The 18,832-nt window shown below is 40.6% G+C and overlaps 1 protein-coding gene across 1 annotated transcript; it reads right to left on the reverse strand.

The window, feature by feature from the left end:
- Positions 1-307: 307 nt before the first annotated feature.
- Positions 308-18,295, reverse strand: RIOK1 (RIO kinase 1). Its single transcript, XM_071736487.1, has 17 exons — positions 18,119-18,295; positions 16,532-16,739; positions 15,174-15,264; positions 13,473-13,542; positions 12,733-12,775; positions 11,992-12,084; positions 10,866-10,978; positions 10,678-10,758; positions 10,036-10,122; positions 9,375-9,512; positions 8,680-8,783; positions 6,927-7,033; positions 5,313-5,378; positions 3,550-3,669; positions 3,192-3,245; positions 1,985-2,128; positions 308-520 (listed from the first exon to the last, which is right to left on the reverse strand). Exons 1-17 carry the CDS (start codon positions 18,187-18,189, stop codon positions 410-412), a joined length of 1,701 nt encoding a protein of 566 aa, XP_071592588.1. The 5' UTR covers positions 18,190-18,295; the 3' UTR covers positions 308-409.
- Positions 18,296-18,832: the final 537 nt, after the last annotated feature.

Here is an 18,832-nt window from a genome sequence, read left to right on the forward strand (position 1 = left end):
AGCTGTCTTCTAATCACAAAACTCAGCTTTCAGTAAGAAAATAACAAAGATGATGGCAAACAGGAGGAGGCACCTTCCCTGCAGGGTTATCAAGGGGTGACTGTGTCAGCCTGTTGAGGACATGTAGCTCAGTTTGCTTCTATACTATAAAAAAGGTACAGACCTTTGAATTGCCATTCCCACTCCTCTAAGAATCTGGCTGAGCAAACCATGCACAAGTGTTAAACTCCTGTCCTGTTGAGAAACCCCTGGCATATACTTTGCTCAAACACCGTATTATTTACAAGAACACCCACAGAGTTAATACTGTATGTATATAAATAAAGGATTTTTAATTTAAAGAAGAAGAAAAAATATGGTAACTAAATAACCCACATAAAACAACCCTTTTCCCAAGCCAAAGCTGACTTTATTTGCCTTTCTTCATTTTTGCAGTCTTTTCTTTCCTTTTCTTCACGTGCTTTGGGATTTTGGTTTTTCTCTTCTCTCTCTGGGCTTCTTTAACCATCTTTTTCCTTTCCTATAAAGAACCAAATACTATTAGTTTAAAGCCAGAAGGAGAGATTTTGAGTAGATCAACCATTATATTAAAAAGTTAATATAAAAATTAACACAAAAATGACTTTACCAAAAGGAAGAAATAAAACAGAAAAAAAAAAAAAAGGGGAATGGTGTCTAGAAAGGAAAAAAGAATTACAGGTTGGGGGTGGAGCTAAGAACTGCACATACTGGTAATAACAAGGCAAAATTCAAACAACTTAAAGACTGAGTTTCATGCAAGCTTTGAAGAAAGGGAAAAAGAGGCACCATCAGCATGTGGTACTCACACCTAAGATTACAACAGGATGCCTGATCTAGGTTTTCTGCAACCCAGAGGGCTACCGTAGTGAGTGTTTCTCTACGACATGCAAAGATACCCATTCAGTAACTGCTGGCAACTCAGACTGATCTGATCACCATCAGGATTGGGAAGGAAGGGTGCTATGAATCTGGAATACACTATTAATTTGTGCCACAGAGTGAAGAGACTATACTCAACTGGAAAAGACAAAATCAGTTTATTGGGGTGGGAAGTGGAATTTCTTCAAATCAACTGTTGAACCTATAGCTTAATCTCATTTACTCACACAAAAAAAAGCCCAAATGAAAAACTATCCATAAGGCTGAGAAGTGACCAAGACTTCACTGTTTCACATCTGAAAGGCAGCACTTCTACATTGGTATGAAGTGTCTAGTAGGCCACTGCATTTTTATTTGACAGCTATGGAATGTATTACCTTACCTTTTTTAGGACAAAAAGCCTAATGAGCAAAGCCCCAAACTTTGAGACCCTTAAGCTCACCAAGTTTCGTCTTTCTTTTGCACAGCTAAAAAGCTGCCACAAGGCTCTCACCCATGGGTGATACTGTGCAGAAGATCCTCACCAAAACAGAGCACGTGTTGTGCAATTTTGAAAAAAAACCCACCAACCCTAAACTATAATCCTTTTGCATGACTGCTTTGTATCTTTTGTCTACAGCAAATCTAGCCAGTCTGTACTAATGCTATTGCAAAAGCCACTATGGTACAAACATTGTCACCAAGTCTCTTCTGCAGATCAAGTGATCTCAGTTCCCTGGGCAAAAGGAGGTTTATCAGGGACCCTGACCACAAACCTGAACAGCAAAGCCTGGAAGAGCAGCCACAGGCACAGAAAAGCTGCCCAGGCTTCACCAAAGTCTGCTTTGCATAAGCCTTAAGTATTCCCTGCAGAGATCTCTCTTCTAGTTTTGTCTAGGCTACAGTCACATATTCCTCTACATAAAAACACCATTTAAAAAGCACACACAATGAGATTCACTTTCTCTGCTTACATTCTTCACAACAAGAAAAGTCCATGGCTTGTTTCAGACATGAAGTAGCAAGAACCACTCAGAACTAAGTTTCGATTTTTTCCTTTCACACAGGTACACGAGGGAAAAATAAACGATTCCTGGCTGCTGACCTTTTTGTCCATGCTAACTTCAGGAGGTTTATCTTTTGGATGTACAAATTCTTTACAGTCTGAATCAGAGCCCTCTGAGCTGCCATCATCATCATCAGAGTCTGTTTCTGACTCGTCTGAATTCTTTTCAAGAAGTGCTGGAACCTGCAAGATGTATCAAGAGAGAATTATATCAAACCAAAACATAGAAGTCTAATGCCAACACACACACACACATACATATATGTATTATAAAAACCAAAGCAAAAACCAAATTCTATTGTAAAGAACCCTTTAATGAGCTTGTGCTATCTCCTTTACTACAGCCATCACTGAGTCTTTAGAAAAAGAAAGAACAGCAAGCTAATCCAATTTAAGACTAGGGGATCTAGAATCTACAACACAGAATCATTTGGGCCAGGGCTCACAGCACAGCTGTACCAGGCACTCCCAAACTGATTTCAAAGTTAAACAGTGATTTGCTAATATATGTGGAAGCCAATTTTTAATTTTACTTGGATCATACCCAAATCTACCCTGGGGGGCACTGTACGTAGGCTTAATTGCAAACACAAGTATCTACACTGGAAAACTCTCTTCTTCTTAAACAAGCTTGGAGAATGTGCCACAGCCTGTTCCCATCCATATTTATAGTTCCATTTCAAAACAGAGTCTGCACACTGCTAGTAAACACTTGCAAAGGAAGGAGAATCCACATAAGGCTTCCATCTTCAATGATACTGCTTCAGACTGAGCTGTACCCAATTTCTTATCCAATGTACTTTAAAGAAGTGTCACTTTCAAGTCCTTCAAATATTTTAAGCCACAGTATCTTATGCCTTATATTACAGGGTTGCTCCTTACACATTACAGCAAAGCTACAATAAACATGTCAAAACTTGTAATTATGCTGCAATTTAAATCGATCACATTTTCTGTAACTGGAAAACACCTTCCCCTCCTTCCCACCCTACTTTAGAGCTCATGGCCACAGCAAGGATTATCATTTCATTCTCAAACAACTCAGCAACAGCCACAGTGCAAGAAAGCAATCCATGTGGTGTGCAGACACACTGTCATGCCAAACCCATCCTGGACAGAAACGGTCACTCTGCAGACAAGAGGCTTCTTTCAAGGTGTCAGCTGCAAGACAAGGCAACCTCTGTATTTCTTGTAACTGCTCTTGTGAAAATGGCTAAAATGAAGGATTTAAAAAAGACCCTCTCACCTTCTGAACACCAGACAAATCTTTCTTCAGTCCTGTCACAGTCTGATAGAGAATCTACACCCATGGAGACAGAAAGAAAATTACATTATCAAAATATGAGTCTTAACTCCTCCTAAGCAGAGAAATTATCTCAAGAAAAAACCCAAACAAACAAAAAAACAAACCAAGCACCACCCAGGAAAACCCCTACAATGTTAGCATTAGTACTAACCACACAATTTTGAAATACAACACTAGACTGAGTACCCCAGGCCTTGGTGACAAGGCTTCTGGGGTTTTTTTGTTGCTACCGGTTTCCACTAAGAATTCACACACATTCTCTCCCTCTTCTTTGCAGAGCCTCAGCACGTCTACTCACATTATCTTGCTGAACATTCAATGCCATATCCTCTTCTTTCAATTTCATCATTATATCCACATCCCTCTCATAGTTCTTGACTTCAGTCAAAGTCCGGGGTATGTAAGCCTTCTTGAACACCTGAAAGAGTGAAAGGAAACACAGACTTACTAATTTACATATACTTGAATAATTTTCCTCCTTCCTAATTATGTGTCCTTAAGAGAACAGTCATGAGGGATTTCATGGCTCAGAGAAACTGAAAAATGAACATAAAAATTAACATGCAATCTATACATTATTAATAGGGATCATGATTAAAACAGCTCGTTCCTTAGAATTACTACCACCAGGCCACTTCTTCAATCTTTCTAAGTTTCTCTTAACTTACTTGAGTCCTAACATTTTGTATTCTACAGATTTTCTGTAATGTTTTTGGGATGTTTACAATGCCTTAAAGAAGCAATTCCATTAAAATGCACTGTTGGAACCTAACCTCTTTAGGTAGTAACACCTCCTTCAACCTGCAGTCCAACTCAGAAAAGATCCTGCAGCAGTATGGTACAGTAAGTCTAACTGCAATAACAACAACAACACACTTAGAATTTGTAATGCTGCTTTTTGAAACAGTCCTCCAAACTTCAGTCACTACCAGATCAGAGAGAAATACTTTGCTTCTCTTTCCCATGGTACCTGTTCAGTCCCAGTACAAATTCAGTGTATTTTGATCACAACTGCTAGCCCAAATGCTGCACAAAGAGCAGAGGTCCCCACCTCCACAGAGATTCCCCTTAATCAACTCTACTCTTACAAGTCAGCCACGGTCACAAGAAGTCTAAGAGAAATAAACTTAACTAGATGCAACTAAACCACCTTTCTTACAGGTCAGTATCTTTACACAAGCAAAGAATAATTCATTTACAACAGATGGGCTTGCATCAAAATACTAGCAACTGATTATATAATCCAGAAGTTGTATGCTGAGCTTATCTCAGGAAACAACAACAGTAACAACAAAGTCTTTCCTTGACCCAGACTCAGACTCAGACAGAAGCAGTTAGTAAAACCTGCAGAGGTCCAAGAGAAAAAGAAAGCCTTTGATAAATCAAGTACTATTGACTCCAAAGATAAACACTATGTGAACCACTACAAATACATTTTCACTGATACAAATTCAGCTCAGCGCAGCTGTGTTTCCTTCTGGTTGGCTTTTTTTTTTTTAAACTCTTCTGGAAGAGAGAGATAAAACTAAGTTAGAAATTGTTTTTTCTTTACATCAAGCCTTTCCAGAACATTAGGGGTTTTCAGCAATGAACTTGAATTGGCTTAATGTAAAAACAAGAGAGAAACAGCACATGGAAGAATTGAATTAAGACTGTGAAAAGAGCTACAGCCCAGTCAGCTCAATGCACATACAATACATCAAGTGTATTCTCCTGCTGCAGTATCACTGGTCCAAAGACACAGGCATAATCAGACCTTTCTACTAAGTTTTTTTGCTAACTGAACCTGAACTGGAAGACACATCAAGAGACCTAGCTACAAACAAACATATTATTTTAGGAAATTGAGTATTTCACTTCTATCACCTTACCACTGTCAGCTTTTACATGTGGCATCCCTTAATACTTCACATCTCTACTAGTTAAAGACATCTTAGCATCATAAACAAAATTTTGCTCATCAACTACGCATTTTGCCAAATAAAACAAAACACTTTTTCCTTTTTTAGAAGAGGCAAGGATAATATTAATTTCATTGTTGGAACAAAAATCCTCACTTACCTCTTCATCCACTTTATCTTGACTGGATCTTTCCTCCTCTGTTCTTTTTGATGCTATTTCCATTGCCTAAAGAAATTTAAACCCATACAAAGTTATCACTCTTCAGAATCACATCACTTAAACTAACCATTCCTATCTGCTGGTATACTCCACAGTCACTCACTCCAGCTTTCCCTATGGCAATGCCTTGAGAGACACCTCATGGTAACCAGTATTTCTGTGAAGGAAACTAAAAACTGTAGATCTGCTCTATTAACTGTGGGAAAACATGACTGCTGCTCCTTCCAGACCAAATTATGGCAGGCTTGGCATGACTAGAGGTCATAAAAGTGCAAGGAGAATACAGTCAGCAGTGCTGAGTCCTGGAACTTGGCTCTTCTCACACGCATTGAGCAAGCCAGAGGAGCACAAGCAAGGCCAGCCATGTTGCACATCTCTGTCTTGTTCAACCTCCAGTATGACAAAGTACACAGTATATGGAAAACCCCATGCAGTACTGGTATCTGGACCACATTCAAGTCTCTACCCTGTAGTCCTAAACAGAAATGACACATCAGTTCTCCACTCTGAGCACGACACACCCCCCATTTCTCTTGTACTAACTTAAAAAGCCTTCTCTCTCCCATTTTAAAGAAAATTCTAACTGGAAGCAGAGGTCTGGCAGCTACAGGTGAAATACATGGGTGCTACTAGCAGCACTAAGGTTACCTCCTCCCAGAATCAACATATTGTGCCAGATGCTATATTTGGCCAGCAATACCATGTACCTTGAAGCAACATTGAGCACAGATCCTATGAGGAGAGGCTGAGGAAGCTGGGGCTGTTCAGCCTGGAGAAGAGGAGGCTCAGGGGAGACCTCATCACTCTCTACAACTCCCTGAAAGGAGGGGGTAGCCAGGTGGGGGTTGGTCTCTTTTCCCAGGCAACTCTCAGCAAGACAAGAGGGCACGGTCTCAAGTTGTGCCAGGGGAGGTTTAGGTTGGACATTAGAAAGAATTTCTTTACTGAGAGGGTGATCAGACATTGGAATGGGCTGCCCAGGGAAGTGGTGGATTCTCTGTCCCTGGAGATATTTAAAAAGAGACTGGATGTGGCACTCAGTGCCATGGTCTGGTAACTGCAGCGGTAGTGGATCAAGGGTTGGACTTGATGATCTCTGAGGTCCCTTCCAACCCAGCCAATTCTGTGATTGTATAATTCTACGAACATTGCCCTGAGTCCTTCTCTCCCTCCCTTAGCTCACCCTGCTCATACCTGCATTCCTAACCTCATTGTCTGTATAAGTGTGGTTATATTTCTGCAGAGCTTCTCCTTGCCAAAAAGAAAGACCTAATTTAAAGCATCCTGTGTTTAGTAGCATCTGAAACAGACATTTGAGTTTTCATGATTAGACTTTCTGAAGAAAATACAGAATGAAAGTCTTGTCATCCTATAATGGTATAAATGATAAAGACCTGTATACATTTTTTAAGGGCTTGCATAACAAGATAATGTTCCAGGTTCCTTCAATAGTAGGTTGTAGAGTAAATGAGATGAAGGAGCTTGAATTAGATCTGATAATACTGTTCAAATCTTCCTACATAAGCAACAAGTAGGAACCTTGTTCCTACTTACCTTAGACAGATAGTCATCAATGTTCTCACTTGTGATAGAAGGATCAGTAATAAATTCAAACAGCTCCCTCACAGTCATCACTGCAACATTGTGCTTCTGGAAAAAGTCTATCAGGAAAAAAGGGCAGAGACAAAAAACTAAGTCATTAAATATAACATATGCAATGCGTGATGTAAAAGTAACAGTTACAGCCAGCCAGTGGCCCTGGGACTTGGGAAGGTCTCAGAAGCAGTACTGTATCATACTGGGTTTAGGAATCAGATTACTAGGCCACCTGAAATAAAACTGTTTGTCTTCCAGATGCAACAAACCCTGAAAGAATAAAACTGGATAAATATAAAAGCCAAATCAATTTCAGCAGAAGCCAGGCTTAAGAGAGTAGAGTCTTGAAAACAGGTCTAGTACATGCAATGGCTAAGATCAAAAATGTATTTCAAAGAATAAGGAACACAGACCACAAATTTTTGCAAAAGAGAAACTGAACTATCCACTGAAACACAGTACATCCTAATAATGATCCACCTAAAAGGGAAGACACATTTATATACTAGAATTTCCTCAATACTACACTCAGAGTCAGTTTCTTGAATCAAGTATTAACAAATTCAGAGGCTGCATTTCTGTACTGAAAAACAGCAATGAAAGACACTGAACACTTCTTAATAATTGTTTTCTACTGAACTACTGAAATTAACCACAGGAAGAACAAAACCAAAAATTAAGTTTGGAGGCAGCTCTCTGTGCCCATGGAACCCCAGGTCTTTACAATGATCACAGCAATGGCAGAACATAAAGAAAGGTGTTTCTTGAAGGACTACACAGAGAAAGCTGCAACAGAAAACAAACAAAAAAACCCACACCAGAAACACTGGAACTCACCAAGACTCTAGTATATCTACACAGAGCAAACCCGACATGAAAAAAGAGCAAGGGTACAAGTATCTGAGTCAGAAGGGAGTTATTAGAAATTCATGTACAGAAAAGGAGGAAAAGTCAACTGGCATGCTGGGTATTAATAAACACATAGCATTAAAATGCACGCAGCTCTTTTTCAGAGACTTTCAAGAGTCTCTGTAAAATTAGAAAAGTCAATCTGAAAAGAAAGGGTGGAGAAAAGCAGCTTGCAGTGGCATAATTCCTATACCCAGAGAAAAACAACCTACCAGGAAGTGTATCTGTTACATAACATGCATACTCACACATGAAGACCAAATTTTCATGAGAAAAAATACTATGAAGGAATTTTTTTCATCAAAATACTATGACAAGTGGTAACATCTTTAATAAATCACATGCCTTGATCCTCTCAGATGACCTGGACAAGTGCAGGCAACTTCATAATTTCTTGCCAACTGAGGAATTCCAGATGTGGATTCCACTCACAGATGGAAACACAACAACATGCCTATGCAGTCCTTTAAGTAAGGGAAGTTAAGACTGGGGTGGGGTGCCACTGCAGATTGGGATTGCTCTCCAAGCAGTCTGAGACTGATCTCAGTTCTATCCTAAAACTGAGACTTGCCCAGGTTACTCATTTTGGCCAGATGATTTCCAGCAAAATAGGCTACTCTTCTGAACTTGGCCCAGTACACTGCTCCCTAAGGAAGCCATGAGAACCTAGAAGAGGGAGCATTTCAAACGAAGTTTGACAGCTTCTACAGTCAGTCATACCTGAAAAAACAGGTGACCACAGTTCACCTCCTAAATAAAGCAGCTATCAGAACAAAAAAAGCTGGAAGTGCAGCTCACTCACCGTTAACGTTGGCACAATCTTTCCGCAGGAACTCCAGCGCATGGGGGTGGTCGTGCTCCACAGCCTGAGACACATCAATAATGTAAACATCCCCACTGTGGTACCTGCAAACAATCAAGAGAGATGCATTAACTCTACCACTGTTACATGGGAGATAACTGAGGGGCAGGAAACACACTGCTTCAAACTTAAGAACCAGCAAACAATCTCAACATATTTCTCTAGCATGCACCTCACATAGGAGGGCCACAGTAGTTTTATGGGGTCAATCCTTTCTCTCCCCTATGTGAGCTGTACTATTAAACTTTAAAAAAAATAGTCTTCTTGTAAAAAGAAGCAGCAGCACTACAGGTGGGGGGAGACAAAGGAAAAAAATACACTAATTTGTTCTCTAGTTTTTTTGTTTGGAGGGGTTTTTTGTGGGGTGTGGGGTTTTTTTTTCCCCCCACTGTTTGTTTTGGGAGTGAGGGGTTGGTTGTGCTTCTGTGTGGGGATTTTTTTTTGTTGTTGTTGTTTTTTAAACAGGGAAAGTTCAGACTTGGCTTAAAAGCTACATAACTAAGTACAGAAGTTACAAAACCCAGTCACAAAAGAGGACCCCGCCCTCCCTTACAGGTAGATTAGTACTCTCACACAGAAGTTGCCACAGCATACATTTTAGATGTCACAATTCAGAACGAAGTTTAAAAACATACAGCATATTAAATTCACTGAGATCTGCATGAACAAGTCTGGCATCTTGATACATTCTTCTCATGTACTGGATGATCTGCAGGTACAACTCCCGGACTTTGGAGTCAGATAACTGAGCATTCTTCAGCAGAGGAGCAGGTCTTGAAACAACAACACAAATAACAAGGTGAATACTTTTTCCTGCTTCAAACCAGCTGCAAATACTTTAACTGCTGTATCTGATCTTTCTGCTCTCTGAGTGAGTTAAGCAAGTCAGAATGAGCTGCTAAGTGCAGGGAGCCAAGCTCAGTATATGCTTACCAAAGACAAGGGAACTTGGTTTCCAATTTGAACTAATTTGGACAACACTAAATGTTTGTACTACAAAAAGATGAATTACTTTCTTGTATGATTAGCAAGAATTTCCAGCCTTACTCTCTAGTTTAGCACCCTTATAGATTCATTTTGAACACAAATGAGGCTTCAGAATCATGCAGATTGTCTGCAGTAGAAGCTGATAAGTGTCTGGATATTCTACAGATCACATGCAATGTAAAAATAACATGTTAATTTTACTGGTGTAAAGTAATACTAGGTAAATCCAGAGGGTTGGTTGACTTGTATTAACAAGATGTTGTGGAAAGACACTAATTAAAAACAATGTTGTTTTCTAAGGACACTTACCTATCACCTTTACCAATAAAACCCATGACAAGAACATGACTTCTTAGCATAAGTGGCTCTGGACAAGGTATCTGGGCTGTATTCAACCTGTAACACAGGAACATAGCCACAAAAAAATAAAACCAAACTACTACTTGCATTGTACTAGTGCCTATAGGAGCTACCCTGCTTTAAAGATAATACATATACAATAAGAGCTCCTGTACTCAGGAAACTCTCTAGTGAAGAACAACTAGAAAATTAATACAAAAAGATGCAACCATTCTGGGTCTAACTGTTCTCTAAGCGTTCCTATTTTTGGACATAAAATCTTCACACAGTTCAGGTTAATCCTACAATAACCTTTATCACACAGTGTACTGTTACTCAGCAGCAGCTATTTCTAACTTTTCCTCACTTTTCAGTCACATCAGACAGAGCATTCAGATATGGAAGAGGTTAGAGAGCAGCAAGACAAAAGAACATCTTTATTCCTACCTCCCCTTTCTTTCCTCTCCCACAAGAAAGCTTAAGACACTTTCCTAAACACTCCAGAGACTCTAAAAGGTGGCAATAACTACAGTCTAGCCATAGGAGATTACCTCCTACAAATTTCAAGTTTCAGTTACCTTTGCATGCTGAAATAAAAACTGGAAGAATCACCTTATTAAATTCCTCATTTCTTTTTCAGCCCATGTCTTCACCATTTTTCTTGGGTTGCCTTTACAGTATCCATGACGAAATCTTTATTTAATGAAATAAAACATGACAGGGACTGTTAACCAATCAATCCAGTGTTAGCATCAGTGATTTTACAACCTGTCAAATGCTTCTTCCGTAGTCAAACTCACCTGAATTCACCACTCACATACTTATCCCGATCTTTAAACATCAGAATAGAGGTTTTGTAAATCTTTATTGCTCTGTTCTCTCCATTTGCAGTGCTGGCATGATATACGTTGGCCTATCAGATTATGAAGGGAAGAAACAATAATTAAAAAACTCTTTAAACCAGCATAACCTTCTCTCTTCTTCTCTTTCTAACAACCAGAAAAGATCTAATCTCATTCCAGCGCCTACATGGCACCCACCTGAGTGAAACTGCATACAAAGGCAATTTCTTTTTCTGCCAGAGGCACCTTACAGGAAGTCCCCAAGACTGAGAAGGGGTTTGATAAGGCACATAGGACAAAACCAACAATGCACAAGAAAACTCCACCTCATCCACATTTTGGAGACAGAAACACGCCTTTGTGTAAAGGGTTAATTTGAGTTTGTGCACTTAGGCTCTACAGCATTGCCCAAGTATCTCACAGTGACACCTCTCCAGAGGACAGAAGTATGCCTTTAATGAATGTTTAATTGGCATCTTCCAAGGACTTAGAAGAAAATGAGCTCAGCACAGAGAATAGACATTCTAAAACTGATATATTAACTTACTTGGAAATTTGTGCAATATTACTTGCTAACAACAGCATACAAACACACCAGCTTTGTAAAAGCAATGAGGGTTTAAACAGAACTTTGTTACACCATCTAGATACTACAGTGTCTGCTGACATGTGGAGTTGGTCTGATCTGCATGCAAGAATCTCCCCTGAAGAGAGAATTACCTGGGTTCGTATGGTTTTCAGGCAATGTTTAGTATTGTGTGTACACATACACTTCCCAAAAGTTTCACCCATAAGACACAGTTAACAAGATACACAGATTTAAAATAACATTTAAATAATCTGAGAAATCTTTCATACTTGGGGAAACTTGTTTCTTGTAACATCAGTTTATCTAAAGATAACATCTTGCCAATCAAGTAATACACACACACAAAAAAAGGCAAAACAAAAAATCCCAGCCACCAACAAAAAAAACCCCACAGTATTACAAAAAACAAGTATTTCAATTAATTTTTTGAGCATGACAAGCTTACAGCTAGCTTGCCTAGAAAAAGACTAACATGTCACTTGTAATAAAACTTACTTCCTTCCCTGTGCTGATGCAGCCATTGATTTCAGATATGACACCTCTATTTAGCATCTTGAACAGGATCATTCGGGTCCTTGGATCCAACACCTCAAATTCAACACAGAAGAGTCAGCATAACTGCTCTCTCTGAAGAGAACAAAAACTAAATGCAGCCCATCCTTAGTATTGCATTCAAGGATCCACATCAGACTATTCTTTAGGATCAAATTATAATCCACACAGCAGGCACTTAGAATTTTGCCATGATTCTGAAATGAAACTTCACTTTTTCTTTCAACATGATTTTTAATTATTTCCCACCCACACTTGTATTAAATGTGTTAAAATTAGGTTTCTCTTAAGCTACAGCTACTGTAACTGAGAAAGAGCAGCTATGTGATCTTGGACCAGTAATAGTACAGCCTTCCCAAAGAAGAAAATAAAAGAAGCAAACCCATCATTTTTTCTTGTTTTTTGAAAATCAATAAAAGCTTACAGTGGAATTCTGCATTGCATATACAAACAAATTACAATGCTAAGCACAAAAATGAGCTCTAAAATATTTATGGAAACAAGTACAAACTTCATACAAGAAAGCGAGGTAAAGAAACAACAGATCTCTTCAAGATAGCAAGGGAAACAGAATTCCAAGGCAAAACTATGTTCCTACAGCATCCATTTTTAATCACTGATTGCAAAAAATTCCCCATTATTTGCTCCAGTCAAAAAGAGAACTTTGATACATTAAGAACTTACCTGTTCTACTGTTGCTCTGTCTGACTTATCTTTGACTCGGTACCTAGCAGAAGTGAAAATAAAATGATACATCCCCAGACATGGACTCAGTACTTTGACAGAGTAAAACATGACATTCCATACAAAAAGACAACCTCAAGAGGGCTTTCAGTTGATACAAAAGAAAATGTTTCTCCTGCAGGCAGAAGAAACAAAACCTAAAAAACCCAGCCCATAAAAGTAAGTCCCCTTCACTTTCACAGACATCATCTTGCCTCCACTGAATTACACTCACTCAGGAGAAAATGATATGTCTTAACAATTTAGGACTATAAGCTGCAGGCTTAAAAAAAAAGAAATTAAAAAGGTACCTCTCCTCACCAAATTATCAAGTGGAAGCTTCAAAAGTCTTCCAGTATTTTTTTTCTAGCCCATAATGCTTAAAGACCTCTGTTTAGGAAAAGGTTATCGGAGATACAACAATCTTTTGCTCAGAGAATGACAACCAATGCTTCTGTCTCAAACACCAATACAATCAGAAGTGCTACCAGAAGCAGCAACAGAAGCAAGAGCACTTTGAAATGATTTAAGCAAATGATCTGGAAACAAAAAAAGTTTAAAACCAGAAAGTAAAGTGCATGCTTATTATTTACAAATTTTTAATTTTTTTTTTAATGTATTGAGGATCACACTATGTAATAAGAACTATTCTTCTCAGTACACATTATTTAAATTAAAACAGAACCAGGAGTAATACTCACATGTCTGCCTCCTTCTGTCTAGACTTTTCTGTGACTCGGTTTATAACAGAGTCATCAAAATTCAGCTTATCTGAAATACACGTAAGAAAAAATGAAGAGAAATAAAATCAAAGAAGTTTCCCATTTTCAGAATTGCCCCTGCAATTCTGCTTTCAGCCAAGATGCCACTACACAATATTCAGACACAGGCAGAGCCCTTTTTAACAAGCCCAGAAGCTCAGCTGTACAGAGAACTACTGAGGCTGCAAAGGACCTCTAAGATCATCAAGTCCTACCTATGACCTAACACCACCACATCAGCCAGACCATGGCACTGGGTGCCACATCCAGCCTCTTCTTAAACACCTCCAGGGATGATGACTCCAGCACTTCCCTGGGCAGTCCATTCCAATGCCTGGTCACCCTTTCCATGAGGAAGTGCTTCCTGATAGCCAACCTAAATCTTCCCTAGCATAGCTTCAGGACATGCCCTCTCGTCCTGTCACTAGGTACCTGGGAGAAGAGTCCAACCCCCCCTGACTACAACCTCCCTTCAGGTAGCTGTAAGGAATTATAGGGTACCCCCTGAGTCTCCTCTTCTCCAGGCTAAACAGCCCCAGCTCCCTCAGCCTCTCCTCATAAGACTTTTCCCGTAGCCCCCTTCCCAGCCTCAATGCTCTCCTCCTCTGGACCCACTCCAGCACCTCAACATCTTTCTTGAAGTGAGGGGCCCAGAACTGGACACAGTACTCAAGGTGTGGCCTCACCAGTGCCGAGTTTAGGAGTCCACACCAGAGTTCACCCAGCACTTCACTCTGTAAGCATTTCAAGGACTATAATGAAGTAACAACACAGATGAGTGAGGCAGCCCTGCAGACTAGGAGGTATAATGCCATTTGGAAGTAATGCCTTTTGTATAACATCTACAATTAAATTTGTCCACCATTCTCTCATCACAACTGAACAACATTTTTTGAGCAGAAAAAGAAATAGACACCAAGATTCTTTCCTCATGATGTTATCTTAAATGGTGTTCAACTAATTGAGAAATTGATAGAAGCAGCTGTATTTGGCTACAAAAAATACTACTGCTCCTTTGAGCCCTCATTTTAAATAGCTCTGCTACAAATTAAACCACAACCTCCATCTACTGCCCTGTCAAAAGGCCTCAGTCACTGCTACTTCTAGCCCTAACCAGCTGAGCTAAACAGCCATTTCCATTGCATGGTAAACATGGTACACTGGCTAGGACAGATGCCTGTCTACCACTGAAACTCTACCCCTGTGAGATAACTGTTGCATAATATACCACCCTAATAATACAGAGGACTGCAACTCTCTAGAAAATGTAGCTGTGGTAGCAGCTTTGAGAAGGACTAACAACATCATAACAGAGAGTTGATGCTCTCCCTCTAGCCAAAAAACCTGCACCTAGAAAGAAGCTAGGGAAGAAACACATTAATTTTATACGGTCTGAAGAAGTCATGGAGCAGAAAAAAACTCAACCAAAAAAGCTCTGTGGCTCTGGAGAGTGAGAGAAAGGGGTATGACAACTGTTTAATGGAGACTAAAGGCAACTTCAGGTATACAAAACCATTTATTAATCTGTCTGGCAATAGCCAACTGCTACCCCAGTGAGTTCTAGCTTCAAGTAGTAGTAGTCTAAGTACATCACAGAGTGATATCTGTTTTCATAAAAGAAGACAGTGAAGTTATACTCACCTAAATTAATCTTATGTTCAAACTTCCTTAAAGCCTTGTCTGTAGGGGTAGACATTTTTGCTGAATAGCAATTAGGGGTCTGTCTATTTGCCTGAAATAAAAGTATTCATTAGTAAGTTGCCTTCTCTTTGAAATAGAGACAACGTAATTGGGAAAGTCTGTCCAAATGCCTATACCTAAAGCTATAAATGGAAAACCAGAAAGGATGAGGAAATGGATACAAGCTAGTATCAGATCTTGCTTAATTCAAGAAAAGTTAATACAGGTGACATATCAGTTAAAATTTCAAAAAGTGCCCTAACTAAGGGTTATTTTTAGTCTAAGAATTGAGATGCTAGCCTCTCATATTAACACTTTTTCTATCTGTAGAAGGAAGTAAAATAGCAAACAAAGAGAAAAATGAGAGAAAAATCTGGAAGGTAATGAAAAGAGAAAATGTTTCCAAGATGCTATCTTTTCTTACAGGTAGTCTTCTCCATATGTAACTAATATTTGAGCACAACTCCACCAACACTGGACAGCATAAACCTCTAACTAAAGGCAACAAAAAAATAATTCAGAACAAGTTCTGCAAGTCAGACATCATATGCTATGATAAGCTCCAATTTAATTTATCTCAGTCATTCTGTTATAAGAACATAGAGCCTGTTATCAGAATAAGAAAAAATAGGTTTTGAACCTCCAGCACCCAAGCTGTGAGAAGAGGGGTGCTGGTTCTCACATCACATGCACTCTTCAATCTGTACAACAGCAGAATTTCTATGCTCACAGCACACACTCTAAATTAAACCACTTCTAGCACGTTCCTTGAAACTCCTATGCCTTCTTTTGCCTCCTTCACTACTAGTCCAAAACATCAGCTGTTTCACCCTTGGTGCAACAAGCAGGTGCAGTTTCAAAATTAAATAGAAAGGATGGGAAGATGCTCAAAACCACACTGAACAGGTACCAAAAATTAACGGCCATCAGTAGAGATCAGGGAAGGCAAAAAAAGCTGAGAAATGTAAGGAACAGAAGGAAAACTGCAGTGTCAAAGAGTATCCAGCAATAGGGTTTGAAACAAGGACATCAAGCAGAGGTCTGGATACAATGTACAGGTAGCATGGCAAGAGGAACAGACCAGAATGCTCTCAGAAAAAATTTCCATTTACGTTTGTTCAACATAACACTATCAATGAAAGAAGGCTCAAGGCCAGCCCCATTTCATACAATTATAGAATGGTTTGGATTGGAAGGGACCTGAAAGATCATCTAGTTCAAATCCTTTGTCATGGTCAGAGACACCTTCCACTAGAGCAGGTTGCTCAAAGCTCCATCCAACCTGGCCCTTGATGCTCACAAAGCAGCCTCCAACATACCTGTGGATTGCATCCACCAGCAGCATTGTGGCGCCTCGTAAGCCTTCCCACCTCATCATCCCAGTCCCAGTCTTCATCCTCCTCTTCATCAGCATTATCATCATCATCACCATCTCCTTCTTCAATATTAAATTCTTTGCACATGCATGACTTGCAGTTCTCTGTGCCCTCACCATCCTCAGCTGTTCCTGTGTCTTGTGTAAATTCACTGCAAACAAATACAGATTTTTATATAGCTACAAGTGATCTGTTACAGTCATCAAAAACTCAACACATTTATCCCAATTAATGATTTCATAAGGCTACCTCTCCGTGGGATGTTTCTCATTTCACCTGTGTTTAATCAAACATATATGAGGATATCACTTGCTTTAAAGGATGGACTACACTTAAATTATGTTCTTTACCACCTCAGTGTTGCCTTCTAACTTGTTCTGCAGTTACACCTATTTGGATTCCCCTGATGACAATGAGATGAACACACTAGATCAGGTCAGCTGGCTCCTTCACCAGAGGTTAAGCACTCTGCTTGCTGCCACAGCAGATTTTTCACCTGACAGGGTATCAAGCAAAAATCTCACTGGGGGCAGACAGCCAACCCACTGGGAGTTCAGGACACGACGTCAATCCATGTGAGAAACAGTTAGACCGAAAAAAGAATTTGTGGGAGAAACTAACCCCTTTGACTTAGTCATATCTTGATGTCCATCACATTTTTCTGCCAGAAAAAGTGTGTCCCAAAGCAGATTGTCCACAGACATCTTGACATTTATTTAATTAAATGGCAAATTGGAAAGAAAATGTCTTGAACACATAGCACAAGACCGTTCATGGAATGATTTGGGTTGAATGGGATCTTAAAGATCATCTGGTTCCAACTTCCCTGTAATGAGTCAGGGCAACTCCCCCTAGACCAGGTTGTGCTCAAAGCTCCACCCAATGTGGCCTTCAACACTTCCAGAGGAGGCATCCACAGCTTCTCCAGGCAACCTGAGCCAATGTCTCATCCTGTTCCAGAGTCCTATTCACTCACCACTAAATGTAAAAAGCTCTAGACTTCCAGTGCAACAGAAAATGCATTTTGATTCCAAAATTAACCAAAGATGCTTCTGCCCATGCAAAGGGGGTGGAACTACATAATCTATCACGTCTTGCCAAACCCAAACAAGTCTACGATTTCATGATTAGCTCTCGCTGTTCTCTTACACGGATTCACACGTTCAGTCACAACCAAATAACACCAAGGTGAAACCGCTTCGACCACCCCTAACCTGGGGGCAAGCCTGCCCATTTTAGTGATGAAACAGAAGTCGCGAATGACAGAACAGCTGGGAGAGGGCACACAGCCTCCCCTCACGCCTTCTCCACCCCGGGAGGTACGTGGGGGTCACTCCCCTTCCCATTTATTACGCTCAGGGACAGACGCACCAGAAACACCCCCCGCACCGGCGGCTCCGGAGCGGTCTGCGGGAGCCGCATGGGAGCGGCGGCCGAACACACACACACCCGCCCGGCCTCGCCTCACGCCAGCACAGAGCCCTCACAGCCCACCCCGGGCCCCTCGCCACCGCTTCCTCCTCCTCCTACCCGTCGGAGCACTCAGCATCGTCAAACTGCCCGGGCACCACCTGGCTCATCACCACAGCCCGGTAATCCATGGCGGCGCCGGTAACCGTGGCGGTCACACCATGCGCCGGGCTGCCCCTACGGCGGCCGCAAAGGGTCGAAAAGCATCGAGCGCGGCCGCCCCGGGAGGGTGAGTGCCACCCGCCTCCGCTCTCAGGTTTCGGAGCGGGGTGTGTGACGTCACACAACCGCCAGCTGCTGGGGGGAGAAAATGGCGGAGGGGAGGGGCGAGGGGGCTGCTGCGTAGGGAATAACCCCGTAACCGGGAACGTCCTTGCCGGAGCCCGCCGGGCTCTGTGAGGGTAGATCCGGCAGCCGGAGTTTTGCTGTAACCTGTAAAAGAACTTTCTAATTCTATCTAATATATTCTGAAACACGAAATTGCTCTCCTTATTAAAACAAAGCACCAACTGAAGCCAAAGGAATTGCTGCGGTTTTTTTATGCCTTGCAAAAAGCGTCTTAGGTGGCTGCTAACACGGAACGATGTGCTAAGCTGTTTATATATCTGTATAATGTAGGATTAAGGAAATTAGGTGCTGGGGTTTTGCTACCTGGTATTCAACAGTAACATCTTAAAGTGCTGGTTTCCTTGTAGATGTTTCCCCATTACCCAAGTGTCTGTCAGTGGCTATCAAAAATACATCACTGTACAGAAAACAGGGATGCTTGTACTG

The sequence above is a fragment of the Heliangelus exortis genome, chromosome 2 (genome assembly GCF_036169615.1).
Source record: "Heliangelus exortis chromosome 2, bHelExo1.hap1, whole genome shotgun sequence".
Classification (NCBI taxonomy): Eukaryota; Metazoa; Chordata; class Aves; order Apodiformes; family Trochilidae; genus Heliangelus; species Heliangelus exortis.

What these genes read in the sequence shown, in the direction of transcription:
- RIOK1 (XM_071736487.1), bottom strand. Translation starts at nt 18,189, where the DNA reads ATGGATTACCGGGCTGTGGTGATGAGCCAGGTGGTGCCCGGGCAGTTT. An exon ending in AGACAGAAGGAGGCAGACAT is followed by an intron (nt 12,776 to 13,472) that starts GTGAGTATTACT and finishes CACTTCTGCTAG; the next exon opens with GTACCGAGTCAAAGATAAGT. An exon ending in AAGATAAAGTGGATGAAGAG is followed by an intron (nt 3,670 to 5,312) that starts GTAAGTGAGGAT and finishes TCACTCTTTCAG; the next exon opens with GTGTTCAAGAAGGCTTACAT.